The 19,387-nt window shown below is 52.6% G+C and overlaps 1 protein-coding gene across 3 annotated transcripts in view; it reads left to right on the top strand.

The window, feature by feature from the left end:
- Positions 1–19,387, top strand: part of ITPKB (inositol-trisphosphate 3-kinase B) — an 88,152-nt gene that overhangs the window by 44,343 nt on the left and 24,422 nt on the right. Inside the window, exon 3 of one of the 3 annotated variants that reach the window (XM_045069618.1) lies at positions 11,203–12,483. The exons of the other annotated variants lie outside the window; for them this stretch is intronic. Within the exon in view, the coding sequence (XP_044925553.1) occupies positions 11,203–11,289 (87 nt within the window). The 3' untranslated portion in view covers positions 11,290–12,483. Of the gene's footprint in view, positions 1–11,202; positions 12,484–19,387 lie in introns of those variants that run through there. 3 annotated transcript variants of the gene reach the window in all.

Here is a 19,387-nt window from a genome sequence, read left to right as displayed (position 1 = left end):
GTCTCTGGATCACTCACCATGACCTCCTTTCTGGTCAATACCACTGGTGCCTGGAGGTGACATTAGACTCTCTAGGCGGCTGAAGAATTGGAGATCTTCAGCCGGCAGAGCCATTGCTGATCCCAGGGCAGGTGCTTCTGAGTTCACTGGGCCCTTGGTCACCTGTCTCTGCTGCCTCCCCATCCCGGCGGACAAAACTGGTCAGGATGCCTGCGGCCTGGCTCTCCTTTGGGTTCTCCAGAAGTTCTCTGGTGAGAGGTGTGCATGGGCCTCCCGGAGCACATGGCCGGACTGCTCCCTCGGCCCGGAGCAGCAGCCTTGCCCATGGGGAGCTGGTGCCTCTCCATCCTCGTCCCACTCCTCGCCTGCTGCCAACACCATCCTCAGCCCCCACCCCACCCCGTGCTCATCTGCCTGGGGAGAACCTCATCCCCCGTGCCGCCCGCCAGCCCCTCGCGCTCTTTGTGCTCAGAAGCAAGCCCCTCACTCCCCAGATCTAGAGCCTCATGGCCAGAAGGGGATTTTTTTTTTTTAAGCTTCTACAGTGTGTTTGGACTTTTCGTTGGTTCATTTTACAGACAGTGATCTAAATACCTTGCACATGCTAAACGTTCCAGCTGAGCGAGCCCCAGGACCTGCGGTGGAGGAGCTGGGGGTGTAGCCGTCGGGGAGCTGTGCAATCAGATGGTGGGGCCCCGGAGCGGCAGGGGCAGGGCCGCCTGGCTCTGCCAGGGAGGGGTGACTCCTGCCCTGGGCGGGCAGGGAGGTTCCCCAGCAACGATCCTAGACTGTGTCCCAGAAGCTGGGACAGTCGAACCGGGGGTTCAGTGTGGGCTTGGACTCCTGTGACTGGACAGGGAAGGAAATAAGATTCCAGGTGGAAAGACCGCACAGCCCAAAGTCAAGGCAATGTGGCGGGACCGGGAAATGGTGAGTGGGATGTGGGGGAGCCGTGGGGAGGGGGTGGGGAGCTGGGGCCTGCGGACCAGAGCGGGTGTCCTGAATGGAGCACAGCGCGAATGGACTTTGGAGGGCGGCACTCCTGGGAAACGAAAACCTCCTGTGGATGACAAGGGGACACGTGAGGTTTGGAAGGCAACATCAACAAATTTAGGCATAGAGAGATGATCACTGAGGACAGGGACCTGGGGGTGCACCTCTTCCGACGCTGTTCCCATTGAAGGACTGGTGCGGAGTCCTGTCTTCCAGCACCATCTCTGTACTCACCTCCACGTGTGGGGGTGGAGGGCGGGAGGCGGAGCAACCTGATGGGTGGCACGGGAGCCCTGGGGCCTCTGGACTCTGACCCCAGAGCTGCGCCTCTGGGTCCATTGCTGCCTTCTGAAAGCACCAAGAAAAGCACAAGAAATGCCCTGTGACAATGTCCCTTTAAGAGCATGAGCCTCTTAAAACATCCTCAGGCATTCGGGGAGGATAGCTTCCAGCGTCCTCTGTGGTGAGAAGGACTCTCTGTCCGAGGTGGGCTCAGACAGATCCCAGTTCTGGGACAGGAGTGATTTCGGGTTTGTATGGATTGAATCTGTAGGCACCGCTGTCAGGTTAAAAACAATATAACAAAACAAAACAGAAACCTGAACCGGCTCCATTTTGTCATCCCCTCCCCTGCTCGCTGACCAGTGGGCTGCTTTGTGACTCCAAAAGCAGGCAGTCCATACAGGCTTCGGAGAGAGGACGAGGGTCTCCAGGCTGGGGCTCATCGCCTCCTGGAGCCTCGTGCCAGGCAGGCCGGCCGCACAGCACCTGGCAACAGATGAGCAGGACTTTCTGTCACCATGACTTCCTTGGGGAGATGTGGGGGGATGCTGTTCTTTGTCCACATTCCCTTCCTGGGAAACATTAACGCTGGTTCTCCTTCATTTCACTTGCTCCTGTTCCTAAGAGCGCTGGCGCCAGTACCTTTTGCCAAAGGTGAGGGCTGGCTACCTCTCTCTGGGTCCCTTTATTCTTTCTGTTGGAAATTTCCCAGAGACCAGAAAGCTAGGTGGTTTTTCAGCACACCACAGGGTATCAACAGGATCCCCGTGCCTTCTTGGGCTGGAATGGAACATTTTCCACTTTGGACCAGCAATGTATAAACCCTCCAGCAAGAAGGTTGTTCAGATGAAAGCTGCCCTTGGGGGCATAGACTTTGTGAGGAGCTTGATGGTTGGACTGTAGTCTTCCTACACCTGGCCTTGACCAGGTGGCTTGCCATTTCTCCTATGAGGGTAAGCGAGAGGCACGGAAAAGAAGGAATGATGTGTGACCCAAGTGCACACTTTTAGAACTGAGAACCCAACCAGCCACCTCTTCCTCCATCCCCCCATTTCCCAGTTTGGAAACCATACAACAAGCAAGGGAGAAATGGGCAGAGGGTAAGGGGCCATTGCATGGTGGAGAGCAGTGGGTTCTTGGCATGCAGATATGGATTCGAGTCCCATTTATGCTTTGACCCTGAGCAAGGGTCAAGAGATCTGCTGAGCCTCTGTGTTTTTTATTGGTGAGTCGGGGCATCTCAGCCCCTGCCGTCACCTGCCTCACTGGGTTCTTTTGAGCATCCCCTAAGCCTACCACTGTGAAAGGAGAACAGAGAGAAAGGAAAAGAAGAAAGAGTCCCACATTGGCATCTGGGTCTTTTGTGCTGGGGCTGCTTGGAGCACCAACAGGAAGCTGCTATTCCGGAGTTGGGTTTCCCCATCCTCTCTGCCTTGGGACACCTGTCACAGATTCCCAAGTTCTAGCTCTACCACCAGATTGGTCCGTGTTCATAGGGAACAGGGGCCATGCTGCCATGTGGTGTGTGCCCCTCTGGGACTGGGCTGCCAGCAGAGCCTCTTAGGGCTGAGTGGGAGGGAGAGCGTGGGCGTGAGTCCCGGGGTAGACAGACCTGTCTTGGGCAGAGCTGTTTGGGGTGACACAATCTTGTTTAATTACCACCCACATTGGGAGGTAGAGCTGTGGCCAAAAGCACTTAGACTCTCTCTAAGTCTACACCTCCTCCCGAGGCAGATCTTGGATGTGGAGAGGGGACTGGGGGTGGGGAACCACATCTGGAGTGTTGTGCAGGCTGAGTTCCTGCCCTGCCCATCTCCCACACCACGTTTGGCTTTTTGTTGTTTGCACAGCTCCTCCCCAAGGAAGTGTGACTCTCCTTCCCTCCCAGGGTCCCCTTTGAAGAGCGCAGTAGCCCTCGGCCTCCCTCTTCTTCAGACCAAACATGGGCTAAGCCCCAGTGCATGTGGTTGTTCACAGTCCTTGGCAGCATCCACCAAGGACCTAGTACGTGCCAGGCAGCATCCTGGGATGGCTAGTTCTTTAAACAGTCCCGTGAGGGATTTCTTATTGCCCCCATTTTACAGATGAAGAAAGTAAAGCTCAGAACCTTTCAGCGGCTTGGCCTCAGTCACACACTGGGCCAAGTGCTGCAGCCGGGATTCAAACTTCTGTTTCCTTGGCTCCAAAAACCTTTCTTTGCTTTCCCTTGCTACCTTGCTGGTCACTGCCAATCAACAGCAGTCCCTTGGGGCTTCCTCTGTTCTCAAGAACCCCGCGTGGCTTATTGAATGTTTACTCACTTTTTCCTGGTTCTTTTGGGGTCACTGTGACCAAACACCAGCCCAGTGGTTCTCCCCTACGAAACATGTGGGACCCTGGGAAGTGTGGGGGCCTTCACCAATCCTACGCCAGATTGCAGTCCCCACCACTTAAGTCAGAAAATCTGAGAGCGGGACCCAGGGAGCAGCGGTCGGAAAGCCCACAGGTGATGCACGTGTGTAGCGGAGGTTACTGACTGCTGCGCACACCCACCCGTCTCTAGCTGGTGGTGTTCCTGTGGCTCCTTTCAGTAACAAAGATGGTGGCACCTGCCTGGGAGCCTTCAGCCAGCCTTCTGGGTGGCCTGCCTACCTGGCTACAAACTGTTTCCAGATAGCTCTGCAATGAGTTCTTATTTGATGGTGTCTTTCTTCCTGTGAGTTTTCAAGCGGTATCTGAACTCCCAGCCCAGGCCTGGGTGACAGAGGCTAGGATATGGACAGTTGTTTTGAAGGGGGAAGTGAGGTATCGTCAGGAGAGCTGAGTTCTGCAGGCTTGCCAAAAGATGGTCTGCGAATAGCCCTGTGCTCACTTGACCCTTTTTCAGTGCCTAGGCTGTGGCATTTAAATATTGCAGGTGGGAAAGGGCAAAGCATGGACCCAGATGCACACGATGCAAAGCTATGCAAACTGGATTTTAAAATAAAAGCCTGCATAATTTTTAAATCAAATCTCTCACCTTGATGGTGGAGTTCCTCTGTGTGGTGCAGGCAGTTGGGGAATGGCTGTTTGACATCAGGCAGAGGCCTCGCTTGGATCTTTGCTGCAGATTTATCCATTTCTACACTTCACCTCTTGCGCTCTTGCCCATGGGGGTGTAAAGACAGCTTGGATTCAAGCTCTGGCACAGTGTCAGGCACACCGTATGTGCCCAACACAACGGGCATTCCTGCCCTTTCCTTTCCTTCCCATTTTCAAGATGCTCTGCTGTAGGAAACTTGCTAGCCAGCCCCATGGTGAATGAGTGCTCCTGAGCAGCAGAAGCCCCTTTCTAGGCCAGAGCGTGATCCTCAGGCTGGGAAGAAAGCCAGCCAGCTTCTGCCAGGGAACCAGCAACAGCCCATGGGCTGAGACCTTCTCAGTAGACCCCCTGGTCTAAGGTGGGGAGGGGAGGCAGACAGTCAGTTTTCGGACCACGGTGCACGGCTATGAGGTCACCAAGGCATGAAATCATCCTGCCATCCTGGGCGAATTCTGGTGACAGGTCCAAGACCTTCAGTCCTGGGCTGACCACTTTCTATCTGGGGATTTTTCTTGAGGCTATGGAGAAACACACCCACTTAGCCTACTTGCAGGGTGTGTGTGTGTGTGTGTGTGTGTGGTGGGAGGGGTGAGGTCTTGCATTCACCCAGCACGAGGAGCAACGTCTCCCCTTTCTGTTTCTCCCACCGACAGGCTAGCTCTGGTGCCCAGTAGGTTTCAAGGTAGGAGGGCAGAGTGAATCCTCAAGGAAAAGAAGGCACTAAAAATGTCTCTTGGACAGTGGTTCCCTCCATCTGTCTTTTCTTGGGCTTGACTGCATCTCAACCAAGCTGAGCCTGTTCCAGGAAAAGTTCCTAGTACGGTGCTGTCTGCTTTACCAATGTCGTTGTTGAAGGGCCTGGGCCCCCTTTGTCCTCCCGCCCCAAAGTGTGAGATCTTGCTTCCTTTTTAACGCCAAAGAATCGTGGGTAACTTAGCACAGTGGCTCATGGTGAAGTCCAGTCTGCAGGGGAGCGCTCACCTTCTGTTCCTGGACAAGGACCCTAAAACCACCATCTGTCTCTTCGGGGGAGAGTTTCTGTACCTCCTGCCCAGACTCGGCTGCCCTCAGTCTTTCCTACCTCCGTTCCACCTTCTGCCAAAAGGGATTTAAAACGTCGGTGCTGCCTTTCAGATCTCAAGAAATAACACATCTCAAGCAGAGCACTCTCTCAGGGGTCGGGAGGATGCGGGCCCCGCCCCTCACGCTCTGCTCCGTCCTTCGCCACGCCCCCTGCACCGCGTCACGCCTCCCCGAGCTTGCCACGCCCCCTGCTCGCCGCTTCGTCCAGCTTTCCTGCGCTCTGCCACGCCCCTCGTGCTTCGCCCCGCCCCGCTTCGGGGAATGGGGACCGGCAGGGCTGGGCGCCCTCCCTGCTCCGAATTCGGTTTCCGGCCCGGTCCTGGTACCTCCAACCAGCTGCGTAGGTCAGGAGGTGGTGGGTACCCGGAGCCAGCCGGTCCCAGGCGCGGACGCGGGGCCCAGGTGTCTAGCTCAGTGGGAAGCACCAAGATCTGGGGGTTCCCACATGTCCCCTTAACCTCCGGTTCATCGAATCGATGAACCCTCCTCTGGTTGGAGCACGAACACTTGACACTGGTGAAGACTGGGATTTCAGAAATCAGAAATCAGCCTCTCCTTCATTCTCTCCGCAGCAAAATATAATTTAACACAATAACTCATGAGTTTGTTCAAAACACTTTGTATGTCCACTGTAGATAATTGGATAAATCCAGAAAACACAAAGAAATAAAAATCACCTTTACTCTGTTAGACATTTTTTCTAAGCACTGAAAAAATTCATGTCAAAATGCAGTTTTAAGTATACTCTTTTGTGTCATTCTGATAAGGAAGAAAAGGTCCGTTCTCTGATCCACTTTCTCCCTAAAAACCACTTCAAAAGGGAAGCAAAATCTGAATGCGGGTCAGTCCCCACAATTCAGCCTTTTTTGAGACTATCCCAAACCACGGAATTTCTGGGCCAGCCATTATTTGTGAGCTAATGTGGTTAATCCTTCCGTTTTGTGGACTGACTCTCAGAAGTGACATTACTTGCTAGGGGGTGTGGAATTAGCTGCAGACCTGGGACCCAGAAGAACCCGGGCTCTTCCCCAAAGCTAGGCTCTTTCCCCAACTCCAAGAGCACAGAATAGGACCGCCCCTTCCGATTGGAGATTTATAATAAGCAATGCAGAGAAGGGGAGAGGTTACATTGCAAAAGGACAGTTTTATTTGGAATTTTGGTACATTCTAAACTCTTTTTACAAATGGCAACAAAGCGACATCTCGTAAAATTCTAAGTAGATACTGACCCCCATCCCCTGTTAGTCGGAAACACCAGCAAGTCAGTGCAGGGAGAGAGGCAGAGGGCTCTGTCTTGGAGAGGCGCCCAGTTCTTTGGGACACATGGAGGGATCCCTGAAGAAGTTGGCCTGGAGCCTCGGCCTGCCTGTGGGCCCGCTCCTGCTGGTCTGTCCTCTAGGCAGCCACCTTTCCAAATTGTTGGTCTGTCAATATTACTTCCCCCTGGGACTTGTCCCCTGGCATGCCCTTCTCTCCAGCATCCACTCTGAGCCTGCTGTCTGTCTCTTGCTGGGAGGATTAACTCCTTCATTGTTACTTCCTGGAAGACCTCACGGGTCACATGAGAAACCTCCTTCTGGATAGCAGCTTGGAAGAAGGGCACTGTGAGGTGCGCAGACCATGTAAAAACCTGACCAAAGCCTTAGCCCGGCCTAGCTCATTTTGGAATAGACAAATACTGATTTTAAGAAAAAAAAAAACACCTAGAAACCATCTAATGGGGTCTCACAGTGTCCCAAGCTCATTCTGTAGACGGGGAAATGGATGGGACAAGCCCGCCTGAGGTCTCCAGGTTTCTAACCAGGAGACTGGGCTAGCTGTTCCCACGAAGGCATGGCCCCTTCCCTTCTCCACAAGCATCTGCCCATGGTTTATACTTTACTCCCTCTGGGGTGGGAGTCTAGGGTTTTGCACCACCACATCGGTTTCTATGCACAGGCCGAAGTCCATGTGATGGCAAGCTTTCGTTTTTTGTCGTTCAGTTTTGTTTTCTAGCGACTGTTTTTGTCATGCTGAGTAACGGTCACTGGGGGATTGGTTCTTCTGCAAGATTTTTCGTATGGAGAATGTTAGTCAAATAACCTTTGTCAACTTCCATGCCCGGTGTCGGCTTTGGATAGGCATAGAGGTGGACCCATCCGTTTAGAAACAGACACCCACCTCCTGACTGGCAGCATGTCTTTTTTTTTTTTTTTTTTTTAAATTCCTTCATTTGATGTTTTCCCAAGTATTCGAGTAATGCCTGTACACGCCTGGGCTAGCAGGTGCACACGTGGGATGCCCCGTGGGGACATGTACGCTGGTGACGCTAATCCCCCTCTCCTCCGTCCCTCTTAATCCCCGCCAGCCGTGTTCTCTTCCTGGGCAGCTGCCCCAGGATTGTTTTCGCATCTGTAACTCGAGGACGATACCTCCCCTTCTGTGAAGGAGAGAGGACGGTGTACCTAGCAGGTGCTCTGTCAATGGCGGTGGGGGTGCACATTTGGGCTGCAGTTGGTTGGATTTTGCCCTGTGTGGAAGGGCTCCTTCGGCATTCCCACTGTTTCTCATTACTCCTCCATCCTAACGACTCGGGGGCGGCCCAGAGCCCTGCCGGGTGGGCAGGTGGGCAACCACGTGAGGAGCCGGGCCTAGAAGGCACAGTGGGAGCCCATGCCTTGGCCTCCTCGAGCCACTGCGATGTGGGGCTGAGTTCCAGGGTTTCTGGTCTGGGCGGAGTGGCGGGGGGGGGGGGGGTGCTTGTTTGAGGCTCAAATGAGGTTAGAGAAGGAAGGAAGGAGTGACTACTTGAAGCCCCACCCCCCACACTTTCTCCCCCTTCCTCCCTCTCTGGAGGAAACGTCAGACAGCTCCTCCTGCTTCTCTCCTGCACACATACCTCTTCTTGCCTTCTCTACCTTGACACAAAGGTCTCTCCCCAGCCCGGTGGCATCTTGCCTAGGCTGCTAATAATAGACAAGGGTAGATCTGCCAGGCCGTGAATCAGAAGGCCCGTCCCAGTTCTGCTCTTGCACCGGGATCCTGGCAAACTCTTGTGGGACTGACTTGGTAAATATCCTTTGTGAGCAGAATAGGCCTTTGTGTGTCCTGGAAACTCCTGCTCTCCCTCCCGGAGGGTAACACCCTCCTGGAAGGATGGTGGGGATGCCTTTGGCCTCGAGACTTGAGGAAAACAGAGCTCTGGGCTTCCAAAGCGGCCCCCCGGGGCCAGGAAAGGAGGGTTTGCAGATTTGGCCAAGGAGCAGCTGAGGTGCTCTGGGCAAAGAAGTGTGAACAGAGAGGACTTGCGAGACCGCATTTATTTCAGCTCTACTTACAACACAACACAGGACGCCTCGATCCGTCCTTTTCAAGGCTCTAAAGCAGAAATGTGTGGAAGAAGAAAAGTGGAAGAATTACAGTTTCCCTATTTAAAAAAAAGTCTGAAAGCGTACTTAGCACTCCAAGGTTTTGTTTTTGTGACTTGATTGGATAAACTTACTTAGAAATTGTTTAAGAATGCCTCTGGGTGGTTAGCTTAATGTTTTTTTTTTTTTTAAATCAAGGTTGGACCTCCATTCGTGAATGGATTAAATTAAAATATCTTCAGGTTCCGGGCTGATTCTCAAGGCACTTATGCAAGATACCCGGCACCTGGTCCTTGTCTGTGGCTTACAAAGCATTTTCACAGCTGGGTCCTCCTCCCGTGGTTGTGACTGTAACCTTGGGAGCCGGACGGGGCCGTCTGGTTGTCATCCCCATGTTACGGATGAGGAAGCCAAGGTCTGGGAAGGGTGAGCAGGCTGCTCAAGGTCATGCGGGGTCAGGGGCCGGGGTCAGGGGCCAGAGTCAGAGCACGGGGAGGCCGTGATTACACCGTCCCTGTTGCCTTAGACATCAGACTGCCTCGCAGGTGAGCATGGGCCAGAAGTCTGTGTACACAAGGCATTAGGGAGGCAGCCAGATGTTCATTTTAATAAATGGAAACTATGACTCAGAGCTAGAGCCGGCCTGACCCTCCGAGCAGGCAAATTAGTCATTGAAGGGGAAGGCTGGTTGGTCTTGGGATTGGAGAGCATGTGGGAGCGGGGGGCCCGTGTCACTGAGTGCTCCCCGCTGCTCGCCCTCACACTCCGCTGAGCACACGCTATAGGCAGCTGGCCGTTCTGCAGAACTGTGGGTTGAATTATGAAGAAGGCTCAGCAGGCTGAGCTGAGGACGCAGTCCCGCGGAGACGGAGCTGAGGGATGAGCGGGGAGCCAGAGGCCAGCCCTCGAGAAAGCCTTCTGGAACCCCCCGACTATATGCCTTATTCCTCCGTATGACTCTCACAACAACCGAGGATGTGAGCTGAGCGGTTAACAATATCACCGTTCGTAGAGAGGAAGTCGAAACCCAGAAGCAGGAAGGTTGAGTAATTTCCACAGCTAGTAAATGGCTGGGCTGGGACTCCAGCCTGGGTCCTCTGACCCTTTCTTCCAGAAAGGGTCCTGGCCCCTCCGTTGGCTCAGGCTGAGGGGAACAACGCTAAGCATTTTCCCAAGGGCTGAGATGTCTCTGGAAAAGAGCAGAGCTGTGTCCAGGCCCTGCTCTGTGCTTTGTGGTTTGGGGGTAATTGCACGGAGTCTTGGGCCCTTGGCTCTGGGGAGTGTTTGTGCAAGCATTTCCAAGTGTGGTGGCTTCTTGCACGCCGCTAGTGGAAAATTGTAAGAGTTCCATTTTCCTGTTTCAAGTGAGCGTTTCCCCTCCTGGGGTTACAGTAACCACATCCTCCTCAGCACCCAGTGGAACGTGGTAAACACCGGCGACAGCTGAGTGTTCCCTCCTGAGTGCTTCACTGGGTTCCTTGTTTTTTCTCTTGTCTTTAAGTGCACACACACACACACACACACACACACACGGTTTTGAAGGACTGAGCTTGTGTCTCTGTGGTTTTAAGACTTCAGGGTAGGGGTGCCTGGGTGGCTCAGTGGGTTAAGCCTCTGCCTTCAGCTCAGGTCATGATCTCAGGGTCCTGAATTGAGTCCGCATCAGGCTCTCTGCTCAGCTTCCCTCTCTCTCTTCTCTGCCTGCTGCTCTGCCTACTTGTCATCTCTCTCTCTCTGTCAAATAAATAAAATCTTAAAAAAAAAAAAGACTTTAGGGTACCCTGCAGTGCCCCCCCTGGAAATGGGGACAGGTGCGTCTTTCACCAAGGTGTTTTGTCAACCAGCTTCATTTTGGCGGGGAGCTGGGTTGGAGTCAAGTTAGTCAGACTACTGAGTCATTCATTGGAGGGGTGGGGGAGGCGGGGGGCGGGCAGAGGCATGTGGGTGAACTGCTGAGCACAGACACGGTGGGCTCCTGGGCACGACCCGCAGGGGATACTGCGGCGGGTTTTCTGGAAGCGGCAAGGGGAGCAGAGTGGGACTTGGTGGTCAGGTCAGGAGGAGAAGGAAGCAAACAGGGATTCTAAAGAAACTGAAAGCCAAGGGGCGGGGGGGAGGGGTGTCAGGGGGAGTAAAAAAGTTGCAAGAGAGGCTGTTAATTTTAGGAATCTTTAAAAATACCTTAGTGCTTTAAAGACCTATTTATAAGGGCTGGTTTGGGTCACAAGAATTTCTGAATCCCCCTACCACCAGCCCCTCACCGTGTTGCTCAGAGCCTTTGAAAACATGGATTCCAGCACGACAAACTTCTTATGGCCCAGAACTGAGGGCCCCTGGCTCTGGGGGGCTGGCCAGTAAGCTGGAGGGAGCAGTGGAGCTGAGGCACATGTGGTGATCCCACCTCTGACTCTCTGCTCCCTCGTTTCTTTTACCTAGAGACTGTGGCCCCAGGATATTAGCCTGGCTGTCACCTTGGAAGATTGGCTGCATTTTCCTTTCCCTCCCCTTCTGTTCTCCACCTGACACCATGACTGAGCCAGAACGGGAAGTAAAGCCCCTCTTTGTGTCTGTGCCTCAGCTGTACACATCATTACACAGAACAATAGAAAAGCAGGTCTCTAAGCCCACCTGGCAGAGCTCACTGGGCAGATGAAGCTGGAGCTCCCTACAGCTCTAGCCGAGCTGGAAATCAAAATTGCACACAGGCTTGTGGTGCTTCCTACTTTGTGCGGATCGAGAGGACGGAGCGGAAAGGACGAGAGATTCGAAACATATGCCACGTATCATGTACACGAAGTGCCTTTCGTGTTGCCCTATGGCTGTGTCGAGAGTCTCCAGACCGCCTTGAAGAGCTTTGCACCCATGCGTAGGGTTCGGGAAAATCCCTTGATCGGGAAGAGCCGAGGCTCTTTGAAATGCTTGCTGCCCCCAGATGGACCATGTTTGTCTGTCTGTCCATCCTTCCGCAGAGGACTGTCAGGGACTTTGCTGTGCCCACTGTACGTCGGTCCAACAGTGCGGACAGTGATCCCTTAGCAGACGCATTTACTGAGCTCTCTCTCGCCCCGTGTTTGCAGCTGGGGACAAGGATGAATCCCACCGGCTCTGCCCTGGAGGAGCTCACAGTTTTGTCTTCTCGGTGGGAGGGTTCTGCATATTCCTTTTAGCCCTCTGGGGCCAGCAGGTACTATGTGAATAGTGGGAGGGCCATCACAGGACGCTTTCAGCTTTGTTACCCCCTCCGCTCAGGTTCCTGGGCTCCTAGAATTCTGCGGGGTTCCATTTCCGGAACAGTGTCCCGTCCTGACCTCATGGAACCTGCACAAAAGGGAAAAGAGCGCTGCTTCTCCATCAGATGAAGGGACAGTTAGGAGGGGGCAGGAATTTATTCACATCACCTGTTTTTTTGTTTGTTTGTTTGTTTGTTTGTTTGTTTGTTTTTGGATGTATATTCCGTGAATTGTATAAAAGAAACTAACCGTGTTGTAGATGTTTCGGATGTAAAGACAATGTAGGGTGTCCATCATTGTAATCCTACCATCATAACTAAACATAACGATTCTGTTGATTACGAATTAATTGGTCAATATGTATTGTTTTAATTCAAAAAGATTTGAGGGTGCTTCCTCATTTGTACAGCATAGTACAATAAATAGCTTAAAAAATCAGAGCCAGAGACCAAATAGTTTTGTCAAACTCAGTATAAACAGGGGCGCCTGGGTGGCTCAGTGGGTTAAGCCTCTGCCTTCGGCTCAGGTCGTGATCTCAGGGTCCTGGGATCGAGCCCTGCATGTGGCTCAGCAGGGAGCCTGCTTCCCCCCTCTCTCTGCCTGCCTCTCTGCCTACTTGTGATCTCTTGCTCTCTCTGTCAAATAAATTTTTTTAAAAAATTAAAAAAAAAACTCAGTATAAACATGGTATGCAGACGTGCACACGAATATAGCTATTCTTACAAATTGGTGTGTTTCCTCCCAGCCTTTTAAAAGCATGTACCCGACGGGGTGCCCGGCATGCCTGGCCGGCTCATTCAGTGGAGCGTGCTGACTCTTGGTCTCAGGGTTGTGAGTTTGAGCCCCGTGTTGGGTGACTTAAAAATAAAATCTTTTTTAAAAAATTAGCTCTGTACGTGTTTTATGGCCTATCCTGCTTCCTCCCACTCTCCCCACCCCTCTCCCCACTGAATATTAATACAGACTTTTCCATGTGTCTTTCTAAGGCTAAGGACTTTAATGATCAGACCAAGGATGTGCCTGAGATTTACTTGATCATTCCTCTATTGTTGGCGTCAGGCTATTTTCAATGCTATTGTGAAATAAACAATGGCATCATTAACATCTTGGTGCTTGTAACTTTTTCCATAGTTCCTTAAGTAGATTTCCAGAGGAAAAATAGCTCATGAAGGATTTAGGGATTTTGATGGCCTTCGACACACATCCCTGGGCTGCTTCCTCCTGAGGGTCACCAGCAGGTATTGGTCCTTCCTGTGTGTCCTCCTCCCCGCCCCTGAGCCCTCCTGTTACTATTTTTCTGGTTTCTCACTAATTTCACAGGGAAAGAACACACTGTTGTTTTCACTATGTGTAGGTTGCCAAGTTTATCTCTTGGCATCTGAGGGGTTTTTTCACCCCTGAGTTATATACAAAAGGTATTAAACCTTCTACAGTAATATATTTTATAAATACTTTCTCCAGTTGATTTGGCTTTTACTTTGGTTTGGTGGATTTTTTTTGCCTTTGATCCTTAGACGTTTTACATTTTGGATAGTCCAAGAAAGCTCTAGTACTGTGCTCCCTCGTTTCTGTCCATTATTCTAGGGACTGTGGCCCCAGGACATTAGCCTGGCTGTCAGTTTAGGAAATTGGCTGGGTTTTCTTTCCCGAAGTCTCACCTTCTGTTCTCCACCTGATATCTCATCCGGGATGCTGAACCAGTGGTTTTATCCTGCATACCTGGCACCTGGCGTGGATGATTTTTCTAACACTCTTCCCTCCTGGAAGACAAAATTATTTTCAGCAATAATCAAGAAATAAAGCACATAATGAAGATGGCCAGAAAAGGATTGCAGACAGTGAAATTTTCTTCTGCTGAATTTTGTATATTTAATCATGCTGGTAAAACAAAACAAAACAACTGTATATGGTGAGGGAGGATAGTAATAGATCTAGTACTTGTTATTTTTTTGATTGAATTTTATTGTAATTCCAGTCTAGTTAACATAGAGGTTTATATTATTTTGGGGCATATAATACAGCGATTCCATACTTTCTACATCACTCAGTATAATACTTGTTAAATACATAATGCATGTTTAGGAGAAAGGGAGAAATCACGCCTATATATGGGTCTGTGGGAAACATTCTAGTTTCTATTTTGAGTCTCCTATACATTTGTCAGACTTCCTAAGACCTGATCTCCTCTGCCTGTTCATGTTTGGTGGACAGAGCTGGTTTGCCAGACTGCCTTCCTTTATAGCGGACTGCAGAGCACCTCTTATTGATTTTAATTTTGAATAGTTTCCTTCCATGGAAGCAGGGGAAATACAAAGAGAAACCATCTTAAAAATGAAGATGAACATGGCAGAAATTCACCAATTGCCCCTTTCCGTAAGTCCGGAAATTATCCTCCTGTCCTTGCGTCTGTTTCTCCGGGATTGATTCAACATTGCTGCTGATGAGAAATTTTAAACGTCCCTAAAGCTGCAAGAGTGTCCTTGACCAACAGGCCAGAGAGAGGGAGCCCCGGTCTGTCTTCTGTGCTCCCACCATCAATTTCTGGCCTGCTCTGGACATTCCGGAGGGGACTCTGGAGGGGATGCCAGCCGTGCTGAGTGGGGCCCCCTGCAACAGATTCCGAATCCTGTGACTTTGCCCCGAAGCACGAAGTCTCCCTGTGCATCTCGTCGGGGGGTGGGGGGTGCTGACTTCACACCTGAGAGCTCCTGAAGTGGGTGGCGTGTGGTGTGATTAAGGATAGCTAACACAGCTGGGAATTTGAAATTCGCATGTATTATTAAAATAAAACAGTTAATGCAGCAGATGTATAGAATCAGGAGGCTCGGAGACGGGGAAGGAAGGCAGGTGGGTGTGTGTTCGTCCACAGTTGCCAGCTCCTGGTGATAACATTTCGTTATAGTTTTGTTTGCCCTCTTCATTGCTTGCCTCTGAGGTTAAATGGCCTAGGGCTTGGTGCTGAGCTAAGCTGTTCTATATGGGCCTTTTTTTTTTTTTTAAAGATTTTATTTATTTATTTGTCAGAGAGAGAGAGCAAGAGCAAGCACAGGCAGAGTGGCAGGCAGAGGCAGAGGGAGAAGCAGGCTCCCTGCGGAGCAAGGAGCCCGATGTGGGACTCGATGCCAGGACGCTGGGATCATGACCTGAGCTGAAGGCAGCTGCTTAACCAACGGAGCCACCCAGGCGTCCCTATATGGGCCTTTTTTGTTTCTCTGTTTTTTTGCTCAAGCTTTTTTCTCCAGGCCCAAAATTACACAGACAGACACGCCTCTTCTTGCCTTTCACAGTGTAGCTTAAGTGCCACCTTTTCCCAAAGGCTTCCTTAATCTAGTTCCCGTCTCCTAAAGAAACTAAGTCCCCGTGGCCCAATGCCTGGGCCTCTGTAAGGTCACTGATGGTCCTGACCCTCTTGTACAGTTACTCAGCCCCGTGGACTGTGGCTCCCCAGGACACAGCACGGAACCCCGTACCGTACACATTGTGGGATTTGAATGGGTGCAAATCATCCCAACCAGCAAAGTGCAAAGAGGAGGCAGCTGAGCCATCAGATCTGGGGTTTCAGGAGAGAGCCCCAGGGCCTGCTTCTGTCAGGATAGGGCCAGGAAACTGGGGCAGGGAAGGGGCACAGCAGTTTCGGAGGGACAGCTCGTGAAAGGAGGTGGCCTGGGTGTGGGGCCAGCGTGAGCCTGGGTGTGGGGCCAGCGTGAGCCTGGGTGTGGGGCCAGCGTGAGCCTGGGTGTGGGGAGACCCGAGTCTTGTCTGCTCAGCCGTGGTCTGGGTGCATGGGGGTGCAAACTCCAGCGGCTTCTTGCTCTGATGTGCAGAGTATCTCCCTGGATGCCTTTTGGGGGGCTCTGTCTTCCTTGTGTGCCCGAGCCCCGCTCCTCTCTGCTGCCGGCTCTCTGCATTTGCCTCTTTCCCTGAAGTGCTGGTCCTTGGAGGCCACTGCCTTGAGCTCTTAACCTCTGGGCAAAAGTGAGCCTTCCTTCCCTGGCTCAGAACACCCTCCTCACCCCATCCCCCCAACCTTAAGTCAGACTCCGGGGTTGGGTTGGGGATTCTGGTGAGACTCCACTTCTGTCTTCCCGACCAGGCTGAGTCTGGGGGGGGGCTCCCAGTGGTTTAGTTACTAGGCCCTGGTTGATTCCTGAGCCTGAGAAAGCAGTGTGCTGGGGCCGAGGGATTCAGGGTGGACTAGCCTTTTGATGTCCTGAAGACAGTCCCTCCACTGGAGGGGACACTGCAGTACAACCCAGTCACGTGAGTCTGCTCTGAGACATGCAGCACACAGACATGCGAGGTCTGGGGCACAGGGACCATGGAAGGGATATGGTCCCTTTGCTTCTGCACCAGGCTAAGGGACGTGAGGTCTGAGGAAAGCACAAGGAGGAGGTGATGCCTGGGTGGGGTTTTGAAGGATGAAGATTTCTTCTCTGGGCACATTTTGTGAGGCGTCTCTGCCAGAGCAAATAGTCCAGAAGGCTCAGAAGCATTAAGCAGTCTGATATGTCTCAGCAAACAGGTGGTTTTTCTTCAGTATGGTGGGGGGGGCGGTGGTGCCTGGAGGGGCAGGCAAGAGCCCTCCAGGATCATCTGTAGGAGTCTGGTCTTTATCCTGAAGGCTTTCAGGAAGTCAGCAAAGGTTTGTTTGTTTGTTTGTTTATTCACAAGAGATGGAGAGCAAGAGAGGCAGGCAGAGGCAGGGGGAGAAGCAGGCTCCCCATTGAGCAGGGGCCCCAATGTAGGACTCGATCCCAGGACCCAGGGATCACAACCTGAACCAAAGGCAGACGCTTTACCAACGGAGCCCCCCAGGCGCCCCGCCTGCAAAGGTTTAAAGCAGGGAGGCGCCTGAAATTGACATGCTGAGATTTAAATTCTAGAAAGTTTTTGAGGCTGAAATGTAGAGGGCCTGCCTGGCAGCGTGGGTCATCCATGGTATTGGCCGCTGGGCTGTGGATACTCAGAGGCATGGATCCCTCCAGTTTGCCCCTGGCATTGATTGTTGAGTTTTATGGCCAACATGTAACACGGGGCTTCCCCCTGGCCCAGTCCAACGCTATCATGTCTCCCGTCCCAGGCCGGGCCGCGGCTGGCAGTCTCCAGTGGCTGGTGCCCCGGTTCTAATTTCTGCTCTTACCAATGGGGGACAGAGGCCAGAGGCCAGTGAGGGCCTGCGCTGCTCAGCTGTGACTCAGTGTTGTTCCACTTCTCTGGCAAGCAGACAATGAAGTCCCCACTGTGGCGGCGTGCTCGGGTGGCTCAGAAGTCCCGGCTTCTATTTCAGCTCCCTTTGGTGACCACTGAGCTGCGTCGTGGGCTTCCACTGCCCCACTCGCCTCTCCCCAGAATCTTCTAACTAGAGAGGCCAGTTTTCCTCAGGCATTATACTTGGATCTTTTAGCCCCGAATGGCCAGTGTCCTACCTTGCATATGGTACAGTCAGGTGTTCAGAGTGTCCCCTTGCTTTCCTACATCATCCTCTGTGAGGTCTGAGGCGTGGAGAGTGCTGTGCATTTCCTTTCTTTGTGCAGATGGAGAAACAGAGCTCAGCGCAGTAGGTCACAGGTCTGTCCACACTCACGGGACAGGCACATGGACTACTTAGGACCAACAGAGGTCCTGAGCCCATCCTCGGCCCATCCCCTTCCTCTTTGCCTTTAAATCCAGCGGGTTGACGAACCTGCTGTCAGGTGCTGGGCAGGTGCTAATGTGGGAAGTGGGTCTGGTGACCCATCTCCAGGTGTCCTCTGAGGTCTAGCTCGTAAGGGATGCCACACCGAACGGTAGGCCACATATCGCACAGATGGTTGGAGATCTGAGTTTTTGTGTGAAATGTCCTCATTTGTGTCAGCAACTAATTTCGAAAAAAATAAATTGTTGCCAAAGAACATGACTTCTGGCTAGCGTCTCTGGGCCACATCATGTGGTCACATGTCGCTAAGTGGCTGTACTCTGGATCCGACTGAGGGCTGAGGGGAATTTGACCCGACTCCCCCAGGTGGGGCAGGGAGCGGACCTGACTTGGGGAGGGAAGGAGGAAAGAGTTTTCGAAGCTGCCGGTCCATTCACGACCTGCTGGCCAAGAGTTCCGTGCAGAGCCCAGCCACCCGCATTCCCAGGCCACATACTCTCCATTCTCCTCCTGGGTCACCCTGAATTCTGGGGTTCTTTACTGGTTTAGTGCCTTGCTTCCTTTTCCCAAGATTGAAATGACGACCGCTTGAAAATATTTTCTTTAATTGGGTTTTTCCTTAGTGACCTCGCTCAGAGACAGATGTGCCCTAAGAATAGCCTTGAAAGTTAAGGGGAAGAAGCCAGCCAGCTGGTCCTGTTCCCTAGAAGCGATGTCACAGTTCCTAAATGTGGGCCATCCCCAGAGGCCTCTGAGGGGCCGAGCCTGCCAGAGGTCTGTGGCCACGGTGAGCCTCGGTGAGCCTCCGGAGTCCCTCTCTGTGGGACAGAGTCCTTCCTGGTAGCTCTCAATCGCCGGGAGGACAGATTTCCCACCTCAGGGAGGCCACTCTATCTTTCTCCAGGACACGCGTGACACCCAGCGGATGGCAGGTGTGGGTCACACCAGGGCTGCTCTCTGCGCTTGCTCAGCTCCTGCCTCTTGCTTATGGCCAGAGCATGGGGAGAGAGCGCCCTGTCTGCCCGGAGCAGCCCGTCCTCCAAGCGCCTCTCTAGCTCCTCAGATTCAGGGCCAAAGCCCTCGGCAGGAAAGATTTACTCAGAGTCCGGTCCTCAGCCTCTAGCCTTCCAGAATTGATGTTTCAGATGACCCACTCACGTCTCTGAAATCATGCTTTATTGCCCGCAAGTCAGGAGGAAGGAGGGAGGAATCTGAAATAACTTTCTGCAGGGGGCTGTCGTGTAGCTCACAGTGCAAGGGCTGTGTTTCTTGGCCCTCTGCTCTGTGACGCTAGAGCTGGAGAAGGCAGGAGCCCCCGCAGCTTTGGGAAAACCCATGCGAGCTGCTGTAAGTTATCTCCATATAAACTAAATGCAAACTCACTGTAGCTTAAAGCAAAAAGTGAAGCCAACGGATGTGGGTGTCCCTGCTTGGGGAGGGTGGGAGCCCCCCCTGCTGTTGGCCCATGCAGGCCTCCAGGGGAGGGGTTGGAGGCAGGACCTCCCAGGTCTGCCCTCCAGTTGGACCTTGGGCTTCTCTGGCACTGGGAGGCCGGGGGACTCCCTGCCTCTCCCTGCAGACTCGGGCTGCCGGGAAAGTGCTCAGTAAGCACTCAGGGCCCAGTTGACAGAGACACACAGGGAAGGGCAATGAGTCAGTCTGTTTATGAAAATCACGCGTACCAGCACAGACGTCAAGATGACCCGGGGGACAGCTGTGTTCTGAGAGCTGATGAGTCTGGCTCATACTTGGGGGT

Source organism: Mustela putorius, unplaced genomic scaffold (assembly GCF_011764305.1).
Source record: "Mustela putorius furo isolate JIRA1106 unplaced genomic scaffold, ASM1176430v1.1 tig00003942_pilon_pilon_pilon, whole genome shotgun sequence".
NCBI lineage: Eukaryota > Metazoa > Chordata > Mammalia > Carnivora > Mustelidae > Mustela > Mustela putorius.
Note: the sequence above shows the minus strand (reverse complement) of the source record. Positions and strands in the feature narration are given on the sequence as shown.